Raw genomic sequence first — 15,706 nt, 5'->3', positions numbered from 1 at the left:
TGAAGTCAAAAACATTCTATTCTGTGTGGGCTGAGAAACAGCATCGAAAGGGCTTTTACTGTTACTTTGCAAATGTATCTTCTCTTGCCACTATGTAGAATAACGAATAACTGGTAGAAGATCTGTTTGTTTGTTTGTTTGTTTGTTTGTTTGTTTGTTTGTTTAGTTGGTGTATTTAGTTCCTGATATAATGCAAAGAAATGGCTATCCTCTAATTTACAGGATATCATCCCGAGTAAATAAATACCTTGGAAAATATGCACTTTGTACCCTCTGCATTCCCTCCCACACTGCACATCTTATAGGTAGTGTTGGTTCAAATGCTTTCCACCAAGTGGTCCACAAATGAGAAGATCTTTATATTCTGATTTGGTAACCATTAAGATCGGGCATGGCTTTGGGTTCTGTAGGTTTCTTGTCTCCAGAAGGTCTGCACAATGGAGAGAAGAAGAAGAAGAAAAACAAATGAGCAAATGAAAAGAATCTGCACCTTCTAACAAGAAAAAGTCTTTAACTATTTTAGTGTCTTAAATTGTTATCATTATCTGCAGAGCTTAGGTAGGTAATCATCCCACATATTCTTCAAGGATACATTCTGGACATAATTAAAGCAGAGTTCTCAAAGCCTTGACTTGGCAAAAGTATCAGGCTAAGTTTCAATCAACATCAGTATCTCCTCTCCTTCTGTGAGTCATACAATAAGTCAGGAAAAGGCTTGTCATCCTTTTGTTGCTTGAAGGGGGCATGAGACAGAGACTGGAAGCAGTGCCTGTTTCCTTCTATTAATGAGCTTTCATTATGACAATGAGCTTACAATACAATGCAATAGGCGAAGGCAATTTCTTGCAGATGGCATCGGCTCTTTTTCTGTGATGAATATTCACAGAAGAGAGGAGTCTGTGCAATGCTTTCCAAGGATATCCATATCTATTCTAACTCAGATTTTTAACAAGCACTCTTGTTGGGAATAACACAATTCAGCAAAGAAAATAATTGCATGTAAGGTAAAGGTGAAGGTAAAGGTTTCCCTGTCCAGTCATTTCCAACTCTAGGGCTTGGTGCTCATCTCCATTTCTTAGTCGAGGAAGCCAGCATTGTCCAAAGACATTTCAGTGGTCATGTGGCCAGCATGACTATATGCTGAGGCTGTTACCTTCCCACCAAGGTGGTATCTATTAATCTACTCGCATTTGCATGCTTTCTAACTGCTAGGTGGCCAGGAGCTGAGGCAAGTAATGGCAGCTCACCCCATCGTGCAGCGCTCAGGTCTCAAACCCAGACAGCCAGCTTTCCAGCTGACAAGCTCAGCTTCTTTAACCACTGAGCCATTGTGTCCCCTAGAATTGCATGTAAATATGCAAAATATTGCTCTGTTGGAAAGAAGTTATAATTCAGTTAATGGTCATTCTCTAAAATCCACGAGACTGATCATTCAATCATTTCATTTCAAAATGTCATTGGGAGCAATAACCAAACAGGTTGCTTAAAAGTAGAGGGGGGAAAGCAGGTGCGAAGTGTATATGCTGAGACAAGAAGAATGATGTAAAATATGTCTCTACTCACGTAGGAGAAAAAGTTATGTGTACTTAAATTATAGCACAATCAAGGAAGCCAAAAACTATATATAGGCAAAGCAAAATATTGCAGGCTTACCGCCTTTCTGTCCGGCTATTGCGACGATGTGGACTGGATTGGTTACGTTGTGGGGATGGGACATCCTTTTTCCTATCCTTGGTGGGTGATGGTGGTCCAGAAGCTTTGCTGATCTAGGGAAAGAGAAACTTCATACCTTTAGGCTTTTCTCTTGATACCAAAAATAGGAAGGACCTTGCCGTATTTTTAGCACTGCTTAGGTCTTTTGAATGTTCAAAACACTTCACCAAAATTTTGTGTATAAAAGCCCATCTAAATATATCTACAGAAAGAGCAAGTTGCTGCTAATGATCATGCTGATAGGAAGAGAAAATTTGCCAAAGGAACACTTTGAAGATTTAGCCTTAAGAAACATCTTAGAACAATTATTCCTTCCTTCCAGTAGTTAAAAAAATGGCATTGTCTATAACAGGTTTCATCTTCAAGCATGCAAATAAGAGCAAATCAACCGAGTAATGTTTAACGAAGGCAGGGGTGAGCAATCTCAACTATACATGAATTATCTCCCCCCCACCCCATATTTTGTAGATCCTAGACCCGTGATGGCGAACCTATGGCACGTGTGCCACAGGTGGCACACGGAGCCATATCGGTGGGCACGCGAGCTCAGCTCTGGCACACATGCGTGCGCTGGTCAGCTGATTATTAGGCTTTCCGGTCCCACCGGAAGTTAGCAAACGGGCCATTTCTGGCTTCCGGAGGGCCTCCGGGTGGGTAGGGAAGGCCATTTTTGCCCTCCCCAGGCTCCTAGAAAGCCTCTGGAGTCTGGGGAGGGCGAAAAAACGGGCCTACCGGGCCAACTGTGCCATCGCGTGCCAAAAGTGTGGTGAGTGTGGGAGGGTCACATGTGCATGTGCAGGGGGGCAGGGCGCATAGAATTATGGGTGTGGGCACACGCATGCATGACCCTCTTGCACTCCCCACGCTTTTGGCACGCGATGGCAAAAAGGTTAGCCATCACTGTCCTAGACGCTCTTCAACTCTAATTGCCAAGAATGGATGAAACAGCATTGACCCAAACACCTTTCTTTCTATTCTACCCTCTGAAACAGGTCCTCTCCATTTCAAGATGGGAACTAGACAAAAATGACAGCATAAGTCCAAAACAGGCTTAACTGTTATAAAAGAAATAACATCTTCCAAGACTCATGTGTATATGACATTGCCCCCACCTGTTCTAAATCATCAACCCCAATCTATGTGGTTCCAAAATTATCCCCAGGCACTCACTTAAGGACACTCACCCATACTTTATAAGGGTAGATTGAACAATCAGCTCTTCTTTTTCCCCTTCCCCTCACCTTTAGCCTCATGTCACGGGAATGTCTCTCAAGCTCCTTGCGGAAATCCTCACGGCTCAGCTTCTCCACGTCCAAGACGGAATGCTTCCATTCGATCTGCTCTACACTGTGTGGGTCATGGGACACACACTGGCCAAGCTTCACCTTTTTGAGGGTATGCCAGCAGCACCGATATGCCTCTTCATAGTCAAAAATAAGCTCACTCAGTGTGCGGAAGGTGGGAGCTTTGTACATGAGATCCTCCCGTCGACTTATGCCAAGCGCCCCATAGCGGCCCCCAATGTTCACTCCCAACACGATATGGTGGAAGTAGTTCCCTGAGAAGTAAGTTTTGAAACTGATGGGGAAGCGGTCCAGTGTTGGCATGTGGTTGGTGAGGTAACTATTGATGATGAAATATTCAGGAAATAGATGGTATAACAAAGAAAAGTAATGAACCATCACTCTATTTTTTTTTTACATATTTTAGGCTTAATTCTTATCTCTTATCAGGTTAAACTAGTACAGGTAGTCTTTGACGTACGACCACAGTTGAGCCCAAAATTTCTGTTAAGTGAAACATTTGTTAAGTGGGTTTTGCCCCATTTTACTACTTTTCTTGCCACAGTTGTTAAGTGAATCACTGCAGTTGATAAGTTAGTAACCCGGTTGTTAAGTGAATCTGTTTTTCCCCATTGACTTGGCTTGTCAGAAGGTCGCAAAAGGGGATCACATGACCTTGAGACACAGCAACAGTCATAAATATGAACCAGCTGCCATCTGAATTTTGATCACATGATCATGGGGATGCTGCAATGGTCGTAACTGTGGAAAATGGTCATAAGTCACATTTTTCAGTGCCATTGTAACTTTGAATGGTCACTAAACGAACTGTTGTAACTCAAGGACTACTAGGTTTGGGGAGGTACTTCTAAAACATCTGGAGGACTATGTTTTTTCTATGTGACAAAATACCAAGCCTATTTTCTCTATCTGTAGATAAATCTCAACTGAGTGATCTCCAGAACCATCCATGCATTTGGATCTGGCTTTGGTAAATCATATTTCTTTATATTAGTCTTCAAGTCTATGAGCTTGGGCAGATCATCTAGCATCATAAAGACAACTCAAAGGTTTATAATACAGGTTCCATAGCACCTCCTGACAATAATTCTAATGCTAATTCAAATATGTAGTGCAGTGAAAATCCTATTCCAACTGCACAAATGGTGTTACAACAAAAGCAAGGGAAAACCTATAATTAAAAGACATATTGGGACATAAAACACAATTCTCTCAAAAGAGGATGTGACTCCTAGATTATTAGTACAATAAAAAAGGAATCTACCAGTCAACTAAAATATTCCTAGTTAGAAAATGAGGGCGTCCCTTGTTTTTGCTATTATGCTTCTTGTCTAAAGCAAGAGGAAAATTAAACAGGTCATTTGCATATCAGAGCATAAGTACAGGAGGATTCAGGTGTTATCTCTGGAAACCGTGTACATCTTCTAAAATAAAAGGATACATTCCTAGGATCACAGCCTCCAAACACTTGATTGGCAGCGCTTCCTTTGTCATTTCTTTGGCCAGATCCATCAGCCTGTGAGACAAGTCAAGAGAACAAGCAAGAATATTAATATTTTAAAAGTTTTGTCAGATAATATATAGATGGAGAACAGCCTAAAGAGAAAATATGATGGGAAATAACTGCTTAGTCATTCAAGAACAGAAAAGAAGTCATGATGAGTAGTTCCTCTTCACTTCATACTTATCTTTTACTACCAATACTGAATTCAACATTCAGTAAAAAATTGTCTTCCAAACTGGATTAAAGGTTTGGTTTATATTTAGAATAATTTGAGTATAATCATATAACTTTATATGTTTAATCTCTATCATTAAATGTCTCAGGTTAAGAGGCCCAAGTGCGGCATGCAGTGGAGGCTTAAACTACATGAATGGCATTGCAATCAGGAATAATAAGCACCTCCACCCATATTTATCACATCAGCTAGACACCAATTATGGCTACGCTGCAAGAGTTCAGAAATGCTGAACTGTACTGAAGGAGATGGAAGGCCTGGGAATCAAGCGTAAATTGCTTCTTTAGCAGATTATATAATATTTTTGCTGTGGCTGTTTCATGGATCTGCAACTAGAAAAAATTGTGCTCTTTTAGGGTAAGGGTAAGCGTAGGGGTAGCGGTAAGAAAAAGAACTATTCTCAAAATAAGTCTGGAAAGACAATACTTACCCAGTCAAAGGCCTGCTTTTCTTGATTTCAAAGAACTGTGTCCCAGTGTGATTGTATCTGGGAATAAGAAGTTAAGGGATGCTTGATTTGGAAGAGAAGCTGGAAGACAGGGGTGGGGGCGGGGGAAGAGAAAGCATAAGCAAATTATTAAAAATATTGATAGGTGTCTGTGTGTTTGTGTGTGTGTGTGTTGTTTAGAGGGACTACAGTGCATGCAGCAAAAAAGTTTACTTTTCTTTCACCAATAATGACCCCAACAAAATTCACTCCAGCTTTCCACCCCAAAATACAGCTAGCAGTCCTAATGACTCTAGCAGCAGCAATGTGCACTCAAAGCACTCCCTATTTGTTCTACAGTCCCAGGTTTTCCTCCATGCACTTGGAAAGGAATCAAGTGAAATGCCTTTTGAATGCTGTATTTCTGGTGTAGCAAAGCAAACTTTGAAACAGGTTAACTCTGGCTTGCTTACAACAATGATGACCAAATGCGTAGGGAATAAGCTAAGCTGAAATGTTAATGAGTTATTTCCTTTTGTGGTCAAGCAAGGAAGTTGCCTTGCTTCTCTTTTCATTTCTTGGGGATTCAGATACAGCTGAAAGGATACTGAAGTTCCCTGATATAGCGCTGTATAGCTTCCAGGCGCTCAGGGATGAGAGTGGTTGACTGTAGAGTAGGCACACTTGGTATGGGGTTCTGTAGATAAGAAGGGAGGGAGAAAATGAGATTCAAGATCACCAAGTCAAAGATGAAATTCCATTTATATTCTAGTTGAAAGGAAGGAAACCTGTGGTACTCCAGAGGCAAAATCAACTCCAGAGGCAAATCATGAGGCAACTTCCAGCATCTTTCATCATAACTGCACTGTCTGGAGCTACTGGAAGATGTAATTCATTAATATTAAGATTGCCGCAAGGCTGCCTGCCTCAGCCTATTATAGGTAGTCCTCCCTTTACCGATTGCCTCATGCAGCAACTGTTTGAAATTACAATGGTGTAAAAAAAATAACTTTGTGTTATAATCATCACAATGTCCCATGGTCATTGGGATCACCATTCCTGTGTTTCACAACTGGTCCACATTTATGGCCACTGCAGTATCCCTCAGTCAAGCTGCACACTCAGCTTGTGACAAGTAGAGTTAATAGAGAATGCAGAAGTAAAACCATAAGCTGTGGTCATGTGATATTTTTCGCTTAGTGACCACAGCATTTTGCTAAATGACTGACAGGGGAGTAAAGCCATTTGCTGCCACATGATTTTCTGCTTAGCAATGGAATTGCCAGTTCCAGTTGTGGTTGCTGAGCAAGGATTAGTTGTAGTGCAGTAGGTTAATGATAATAACCTACTAATATCTAATGATAATAACCAGTTAGTAAGCAAAAAAGTCTAATGACGATTTTGTCTATATACTCCTTTGTCTAAGCCAGAACAATGCATTGTAGAAGTGCTATATTATGATTTCATTAATTCTAAGAGGCTTTGGAATTGTGGAAGTTGTAGTTAAACTCATCAGGGGTAGAGGAGCTAAGGATGACTATGATATTTTAATAATACACAAGCAGAAGAGCGAGAATTCGGCAGGGCTCATCTTTTCTGACAAACATTTAATGTAACATGTATAGTGTCAGAAAACAAGATGGAAAGCTTTAAAATATCTGAACATGAGATAGTGGCATTGAGACATGTATTTATTCTTCAGAACAAAGTACATTAGGCAATTTTTGATGAATGGGAAAATATTCTTCAGTTCTAGTAAGAAACAGTGAAGAATCTTTCCCAGCAGGGCTGGTCCCAGATATTTGATTTCTTAAGTTACCTTCTTTCATAGCCAAGTTATTTCAGCATTTGAAGCAGAAAACCCCTTGAGCACCTCCATCTTCTAAGCAGGAAAAACGTATGACAGTCAATTAGGGAGACATCAGCTGCTGCTGTCTCTTTTTATCACCCCAAATTGGCTGCCATTCAACTCTGCCTAAAGGTAGAACTAGCCATAACTCCCAGGTAGCAAAGTTAAAACCTTCTTTGCAGAGGTATTTAGAGAAGCAGAACTTGCATTTAGACTAGCCACTCTTTTTACCCTTTTTACATGGAAGAGAAATTGTCACTGCTTCTCCCCATCTTCTTTGGCGTAGTAGGACATACGTAATCCTACATAATATAATGGAAACCACTTAAAATATGCAGGTCCTATGGCTATAATTAGCTTCTCATTTAAACTACTAAGGGTGATGAAGAATTCACTATACTGTACACAGACCTGGGTCTTGAATCCAGAACCCAGACTAAGTTAAAATTTCCATCGTATCAAGAATTTCAGTTCTGTCCCTTAAGAGACAGAGAGGGCAGACTGAAAGTCAATAACTTGTCCCTCTTAACTCCAAGCTAATTGAGATGCTACAGTAACACTTTCTTGTGATACATATTTCCCTGCTACAATTTCTTCCATCAAAATGTATTAATATACAGGTAATAATTGTTAAAGGGAAGCTTTTTGGGGAAAAGCTATTATTTTGTTTTAAAGACGGTTTGATTGATTATAGCGACACAGCATTGTTAACAATACAGTAAAGATGTTCTGCACTCAACCAACCGCTGAACTCCTACCTGTGCCCTTTCCACATTGCCCTGAAAGCAACTTTCAAAATTATGAGATGCTACAGACAGATTGCCTTACCATAACATAGTCTATGCATTTGTAGATTCCAAGCCTGTTGATATTTAAAGAAAGGAACGCAAATTTGCGAAGGATAAAGTGGTTACCAGTAGTGGATTGCTCCCGATTCGATAGAACCGGTAGTAAACCGGTGGGAGGCTCCGCCCACCCACCACAACATCATCATGGGTGATCTGCGCATGCGCAGAAGCTTCTGCATGTGTGCTCCCACTGCAAACCAGTAGTAAAGGTAAATGGAACCCACCCTTGGTGGTTACACTAAGCTTTTCAGGTATTATACTTGAATGACATTAAGTGTACCTAAAGCCCAGGGGTGGGTTCTAAAATTTTTTACTACCGGTTCTGTGGGCGTGGCTTATTTTGTGGGCATGGCTTGATGGTCATGTGACAATTATTTAGGATTTAGCAGAGGTACTGATTTATCAGGCTTTTAACTGCTTGCAGAGCTGTACCGATCTACTCATGTATTTTTGCAGGCACTGGTCTACCCATTTATTTTTGCAGGCACTGATCTACTCATGTATTTTTGCAGGCACTGGTCTACTCATTTGTTTTCTTTTAACACTGATCAGCTGTAGGGTGGCCCTTTGAAGCCCGGCAGCAAGAGTTTAAACAGTTTTTTTCCCTCTAGCCATCAGCTGGGACTGAGGAGGCAGCAATAGACTGGGGGTGGGGCCAAATAAAAGGTAAGAATAATGTGGAGGTGGGGGGGCATGGGGGCGGAACCGGTTCGGTGACATCATATCGTCACAGCTACCAGCTCGGGAGAACCAGGCCGAACCGGGAGGAACCCACCACTGATAAAGCCCATTTAGGAAAATGTAATTCTATTGTATTAGTCTTCTGCAAAAGGTGATCTGGAATGTGTGGGTGTGTTCTGCTCATGCTTAAACATGTAAAGGTGTTCTTGAGAAAAACCTAACTCCTAGAGATTGCATCTTGGTGACATTAGAGAAAACGTTTGTTTATTGCAACTGGAGTCTTCTGTCCATAAAAATGGAAGCCCTTTTAAACCAGCCTCCCTGATAACAAAAGAGAATTCTATTCAAATTCCAATGAATCTGAATCCATCCAATGTCCTTCCAGATCTTGGCATACAATCTGGAAAATGTGGGAGCAAGGAATGTGTGACTGGGATAATAGGGCAGAACCAGCATATTTGGAAAGTTGAGACCATGTAATGAATAGAAATGTGACCAATTGTTAAACTGCTTTGCATAAGAAGCCAAGCTGGTGAGGTTGCTTTCTGCCACCTGTTGTAGTTCTCCCATCTATTACTCCACTGTTCTTTATCTTTTTTGATATGGGGGAGGGGGGGTTAGAATCAGAAAGGCATATTTTCAGACAAAGTATCAGTAACCATTTTTAAAATAATGCCTGTTCTTAGCTGGGGCAGGGGGTTGGACTAGAAGACCTCCAAGGTCCCTTCCAACTCAGTTATTCTATTCTAGCTATGTGACACCTGGAAGCATAATTATAAAGAAAATGATATTTCCATTTTCTGCATGGGCATATCAGAAAGCAGCTACCATAGACAACAGCAAGATTTACAACAGTTACGTACTTGGAAATGTCCAACAAAAAGACAAAGTTTCCCTGAAATAATTACAATTTAGAATATTTTTGCAGCAAAGATGGAAGGAGTAAACTGAAATTCTGTACAGCATTAAAGATACCTCAGAAGACATTCCCTATTTATAAGAACTATTTCTAAGAAAATGAAGTTAGATCGGTGCTCTAATTATTACCAACCGGAAAACTATTGGAATATCCTTAATTTTACATCCTAGAAAAATAATGCTGTGGATCATCCAAAACAGATTAGAGACTTATGTGAAAAGGGAGATGACAGATGTTAAAACTGGCTTTAGAAAAGGCCAAGAAACACAAACCATTGCTGATACACACTGGATAATTCAGAAAGTCCAAGAATAACAAAATAAGCTAATATATGCTTCACTGATTGTACAAAGATCTTTGATGTATGTCAATCAGACCTTGCTCTGGAATCTCTTTAGGAAGATGGGAATGCCTGGACATCTCATTGTCCTCATGTGAAATCAATTCAAGTAATTCACAACTTACAACAGTTCATTTAGTGACCGTTGGAAGTTACAACATCATTGAAAAAAGTGACTTAGGACAGTTTTTCACACTTACAACCGTTGCACTGCTCCCCATGGTCATGTGATCAAAATGTAGATGTGTGGCAACTGACTCATATTTATGATGGTTTCAATGTCCTGAGGTCATTTGATCACCTTTTGCAACCTTCTGACAAGCAAAGTCAATGGCAAAGCCAGTCTCACTTAACAACCGTGTTACTAACTTCACAACTGCCATGATTTATTTAACAACCGTGGCAAGAAAGGTTGTAAAATGGGGAAAAATTCACTTAACAACTATCTCACTTAGCAACAGAAATTTTGGGCTCAATTGTAATTCTAAGTCGAGGACTATCTGTACCCAAGTTAGTAAGTCATCCTCTGGGCAGAACATAGTGAAAAAGACTGGCTCTAGGTCAGCAAAAGAGTGAGACAAGGCTGTATATTCTCCCATTATTTATTTACCCTATGTGCAAAATATATAATTGGGTGAAGAAATGTCAGTAACTTACACTGTGCCTATGACAGTACTGTGGCTAGAGTATGGCTAAAAATGCAAATAACCCATGAGTTCTAGTCATGAAGGTCAACGGTGGATGAATTCAGTGACAACAACTATAGTGGTGCTGCTGAGACACCTAAAGATACAGAGATTGGGACAGGTTGTTCTGTGAAGATCTGTCCATGCAGATTTAACAGATGACACCAACCTGATGTCTCATAATTGATCAAGCTGCAGCACTGCTGTAGTGCAAAGGCTTTCCTAAAGGCAGCATAGTGAGTATACTGTTAATATTCAAACTCCCCCATTTATCTCTTGTAATGCTGACAAAACCACAGTTCGTAATCTATATGTGAATTCCTGTCACTGAGTCAGTAGGCCTGCCAGACACTCATATTTGACTCAGAGTTTTAGGCTGGAACTTATCCAGATGTAAAATGTCTGCAGAACAAAAGCTCCTTCCTAGGCTTTGGAAATGTGAAGATCTCATGTTCTGAGCATCCAGATAGCACAGCTAGTATTGCATTTCAAGATATCAAGGAAAGACAAAGCTTGGCAATAATGCACAGGAATAAAATAAACCAAATTCTGGAGCTGCTTTCCTGACTCTGCAATATGGTCTTAAGCAGCGGAAGATACAGACTGTATTTTAGCACTGCTATAACTCTGAAACGCAGCTCTGTTCATTCCAACGCACTCTCTTGTTATTTAAAAGGAATCTTTCTGCATTCACTGAAACCTTTCTGAAGACGCTCCATCTGTCCAAGATGAACAAGTGATAACACAGGGCAGTACTGAGGGTGGGGAGCCATGCGTAACATGTTCACCCCTTCTGCAGCAAGCAGCTCATTTGGGCACTGCTGCATGACAGGAAAATTGCTACCAAGTCAGTTACTATAGGCAGAGGCTTTGCCACAAGTCTTTTTGCCTTTGTCCAATGGCAATTCAGCTCATGGAGCCAAATAGTGATGATAACTAAGTTGTTGGAACAGTGATGTCATCCCAACAACTTAGTGAAGCTTGTTGGGCTGGCCAACTTAGCAAGGGCACTACAATCCTCATGTTGAGTCTTTTGAGGACAGAGTGCTGAGCCAGAAGACTGGCCCCTAGGCTAAGCACATATTTAAGAACAGTTATTTGAATGAATATCTAACTTGTAGGGCTGCACAATTATCTGCACAATTTAAAAGGGAAGAGGTGATCTGGTGTGCACATGGGCAAGTGTCCCATGTGTGCTTGCACACCCAATGAAGCACCACCTTTTCCTCCTCAAATCCAAAGTAATTCATAATCCAATGTCCTGTAAGTGAAGTCTCTATTAATTGAACAGCTTTCTTCCATTCCGTTTAAAAAAGCATGACTAAAAATGTAATTGCACAAAGGAAGACTAAGAGGCAGATAGATTTATTTTGGTTATTTGAACAGCCTGTTCTCAGTTTCTGCTATCATTTTCAAGGCTAAGCAGGTTATCACATCAATGCATTTTCAAAAAAAGTTCCTTGCTGAAAGCCACCGACATCAACAGGCCTTTGCTATACTTCTCTTTGCAGCAAGTAGACTACATTTTGTCCAGTGTAAGCCAGTTAGTAAAAGCTGGCACAATCCTTATCAAGTGAATTGCACTCTATTTCCAGTTTTAGTAATATACCGCTTTTCATCCACCTTTTGTAAGCTGCTACTTACCTTTACCCATTTAACCTAATCATCTGGCATTACTGCTCATCATGCACTTTCATAAAAATAAAATTTGAATCACATACTACAACAGTTTTCTCCTCCTGATAGCTTGATCTCAACATGGATAAGTAGAGTCTGGGATTCCCAGAACTGCCAAGGAGCATAGTCAAAAGGCAAAGTTGAAAAGGTTACACTATAGTATTTAATGGAAATAACCCAAATGTTCTTAATCTTTCTTATGCATTTGTTCCTCTTAGCTTTGGCAGTTGGTACAATCTCCACAACACAGTTATACGGGCTCTTAGTTTTTAGTTAGGACTAAATAAGAACTAATTCTAATTTAGAATTCAGATAAAGTCAATCAATTCAAATTATACAGTCAACTTCCGGAAGTAAAGCCCGCCCTTTTGTGTGCTCTGTATAACAAGTTTAGATCATCTCTTCCAGTCTGGAAAGTCAAAAGCGACACTTTTCAAAAGAACAGGAAACTGTCCAAAGAATTGCGATATCCACCTATTATTGACTCAAAATATATCTGGCATGACCTCATAACATGTAAATATCTCCCAAACACTGTAGGTTTAACATGACAAAGAATAACATTAATATACTGTACAACATAGACCTATAGTCAAAAATATCATGTTGTCCAATGTTAAAAGTACTTTTTTTCTAAGGTGCTTTCCTCAGAGCTTCAGATTCTTAAAGCTGGTTATACTGTTTCATACAATTCTTATGAGCATAAATCTTAATACAGTCGGTATTTAGATAGTTGCGAATGATCACGTGAACTCAACTCAGTTCTTTTCCCAGCTCAAGTATTAAAAAAATGTTCAATATGGGACAGTGTCAATAAACTTAAATCACCCCAGCTCAGGTGGATCACTGCTAAAGCCAATGTAGGCACACACCCATCAAAAAAGCATCCCCAAATGAAATGTTTGCAGGAAGCAGAAGTGAGAAGAATCCATGATATGTACCTCCTGGCATCAGGACTTACATCCTTGTGTCAGGCATCATGACCCAAGTGCCAAATTGACTTTTGCATGATGTTGTCAGGAGGTGTCATTATCTTACGTCATTGTGGTTTGTTATAGCCACAGTCCCAACTGTGTACCCTTGTAAAGTATAATTTATATGGATTACTTTGTATAATCTGTTTATATAATTACTTTTAATTAAAAGCACTGCAAGTATACTGCATTCTGTTGAGCTGTGTCTAAAAATGTGGATTCCTTTAATAGATTTGAACAGTCTGGCTATTCTTCCATCTATTAATGAATGAATCCAGCTCACATACTAACACCTAGCTGACCCTTTTCTAATCTTGAAAAAAAGTTAAGCAGTAACCCATGTTGATTTTAGATAATACTTGGGGTGGAAAACCAGCAGAAAATCTCATGGCAATAGGCTTACTCAAAATCATATTGGAAAAAGATAATGGTAAACACTTTCATATTTATGCAAATAAATCTACTTGGATATGTGCACTTAGCAAAAACTAAGCTTAACTTAGTGGCACCTTTATGAGTTAAATAGATACATTAGATTATGTTTATGTGGAGATGGATCTCTCACACTTGCAACCTTAATCTGTGATTCGCATCCATTCATTGTCAGACTCAAATTAGAAAAGCCCTGGCATTGATTTCCATTCCCCCCCCAACCCCCCCCCCCAACCCCAATTTCCCTTTGTTGATTGCTGTCAAGGAAGCAGTTTCTTCCAACATTCTTTTTCGGAGTCCTCTCACCTTGGGTAGATCAGTGGCTCCCCGGATCCTCAGAGCTACTAATTCTCCCTCAGGATGGATCTTGGCCACATGTTTCCACATTCTTTCCCAGGTGGCCTCATTGATGGGAAGCCCTCCACGGTTCACAAAGAAAGGGACTCCTCCATCTCGGAGGTCTTCATCTCCATCTTCTTCTTGCTCTTCTTCTCGCTGGGCCACCCCTTCCCTGGCCTGGGACCTCCGCAGAACAGCAACACCGCCACCACTGCCATCCACTTTGCCACCTGACATCCCAGCATCCATCAAGCTTGACCTCCTGTTCTTCAGACCCCAGAACCTTTGGGCCCCTTCTTCAGATTGTTTGAGACAGAAGAGCTGCTGCTGAAGACATAGTAGTTAGAGAGTGGAGGCCCTTTAAGACAATCAGTCAAAAGGGTGGGGCTCATTCATAAAGGAGGGAGGGGGGGGAAGTGCAACAGCAAGGCTGAGGTTTTGAAATTCTCCAGCCAGGAAAGAATGAAGCTATGTATGCTTTGGGAACTTCAGGATTTCTGCTCAGAAAGAGACCCGCCTAGCTATCTCTCAAGGCTGCAGAGATAAAACAACACCATCGGGAGAAAGAAAAGGAGGGAAGGTGAGGATCTGGGAACACACAGGACTCACTCACCTAGCTGGACATCATTAGCTGGTGGCCACCAGGTTCGGGAAAGCATCCCAAGAGCAAGAGGGAGATTTGCTAGAAGAGCCGGAGAAAGACGATCTCTTTACCTACCTACCCACCCACCCACCCCACGCAGCCGGAGAAAAGAGAGGCAGACAAAAGATGAAGCAGGAGGCTACACGCAGGCAGGAGGGCGGGGAGGGGGGCGCGAAGGAGGCGACTTTCCTCGCGTTTCTGGGCGGGGAGGGGGAGTCTCTTCAGGCAGCCAAAGCCCGCCCGCTGCAAGGCAGGTGAACTCAGCACGGGTCACAATGCGCTGCCGCCAGAGAAGGGGAAGGGAGGGCGACGGAAGCCAAGGCTGTTGCTGCCGCCGCCGCCGCCTCTCTGGAAATAGGGGGGACCCCGCGGGGCTCCTTTTTCCCAGGCAAACCCAACAACTGCGCGGGCGAGCCGGAGGGACAAAGGTCGGTTGGCCTCGAGGGAGAGGGGTGTAGAAGCTGCTGTTGCAGCTCCCTTGCCGCTCCTGCGAAGAGAATGCTGCGGATGCCAGCGAGCAGAAAAGCCGCTGCAGCTGCGCCAGGGTCGCTGCCTTGGAATTCTCCAGGCGGCGCCTCAGGCCTGAGCTGAAGGAAGCGGGCTCGGCGCTGCGGGGGGTAGCCTCGCACAGGGTAGCCTCGCTGGGTCTCCCCCTGCTTTCCTCCCACCCCCCCTCCCGGCGACAGGAATCGAACAGTCCCTGCGCATGCGTGTCTTCCTAGAGGAGGGATAGTTAAAGGGACAGGGACAGAGGGAGCGGGCTGCTGGGCTGCTACCGGTTTGGTTGGGATCAGGATCGCAGCCTGGATGGTTGGGAAGAAGAGGATGTGCCGCGCTCGTTGCCATAGCGCCCTTGCAGGTCACTTATCCTCCCACGCGGCCTTAATGGATGGGTTTGCGGCGAATTGTGAGCTAGGACTATAGAAAATACTTTGGGGATTTACAGCTCTAAAAAAAAAAAATCTACTCTGAAAGCCAGTTAAAACTTGTGAATTAAAAAAAAAAAGGAAAGGAAAGGAAAACCAACAACCTCCTATGGAGATTCTCAGTCATCCAGGTCATGGTTGTCCCAAAGGTGCTTTTTCAAGAGGCAACTGGACTTCTTGGTTTTTCTTTGAAGACATTTCACTTCTCA

The 15,706-nt window shown here is 41.8% G+C and overlaps 1 protein-coding gene across 1 annotated transcript; it reads right to left on the bottom strand.

The window, feature by feature from the left end:
- Positions 1 to 357: 357 nt before the first annotated feature.
- VASH1 (vasohibin 1) lies at positions 358 to 14,177 on the bottom strand. Its single transcript, XM_070931421.1, has 7 exons — positions 13,896 to 14,177; positions 5,792 to 5,880; positions 5,187 to 5,243; positions 4,459 to 4,533; positions 2,955 to 3,336; positions 1,654 to 1,766; positions 358 to 430 (listed from the first exon to the last, which is right to left on the bottom strand). The coding sequence occupies exons 1-7, from the start codon at positions 14,175 to 14,177 to the stop codon at positions 358 to 360; spliced, it is 1,071 nt and encodes a 356-aa protein (XP_070787522.1).
- Positions 14,178 to 15,706: the final 1,529 nt, after the last annotated feature.

The sequence above is a fragment of the Pituophis catenifer genome, unplaced genomic scaffold (assembly GCF_029215685.1).
Source record: "Pituophis catenifer annectens isolate HBS135680 unplaced genomic scaffold, rPitCat1.0.hap2 SCAF_1, whole genome shotgun sequence".
In the NCBI taxonomy this organism is placed as follows: Eukaryota; Metazoa; Chordata; class Lepidosauria; order Squamata; family Colubridae; genus Pituophis; species Pituophis catenifer.
This window is presented reverse-complemented; position numbering and strand designations above follow the sequence as displayed.

Excerpts from the sequence above, each read along its gene's own strand:
- VASH1 (XM_070931421.1), bottom strand. The coding sequence starts at position 14,177 with ATGGATGCTGGGATGTCAGGTGGCAAAGTGGATGGCAGTGGTGGCGGT. Across the intron at positions 5,244-5,791 it reads CGCTATATCAGGGAACTTCA|ATACAATCACACTGGGACAC; the intron begins GTATCCTTTCAG and ends TCTTATTCCCAG. Across the intron at positions 4,534-5,186 it reads AAAAGCAGGCCTTTGACTGG|GCTGATGGATCTGGCCAAAG; the intron begins GTAAGTATTGTC and ends CTTGTCTCACAG.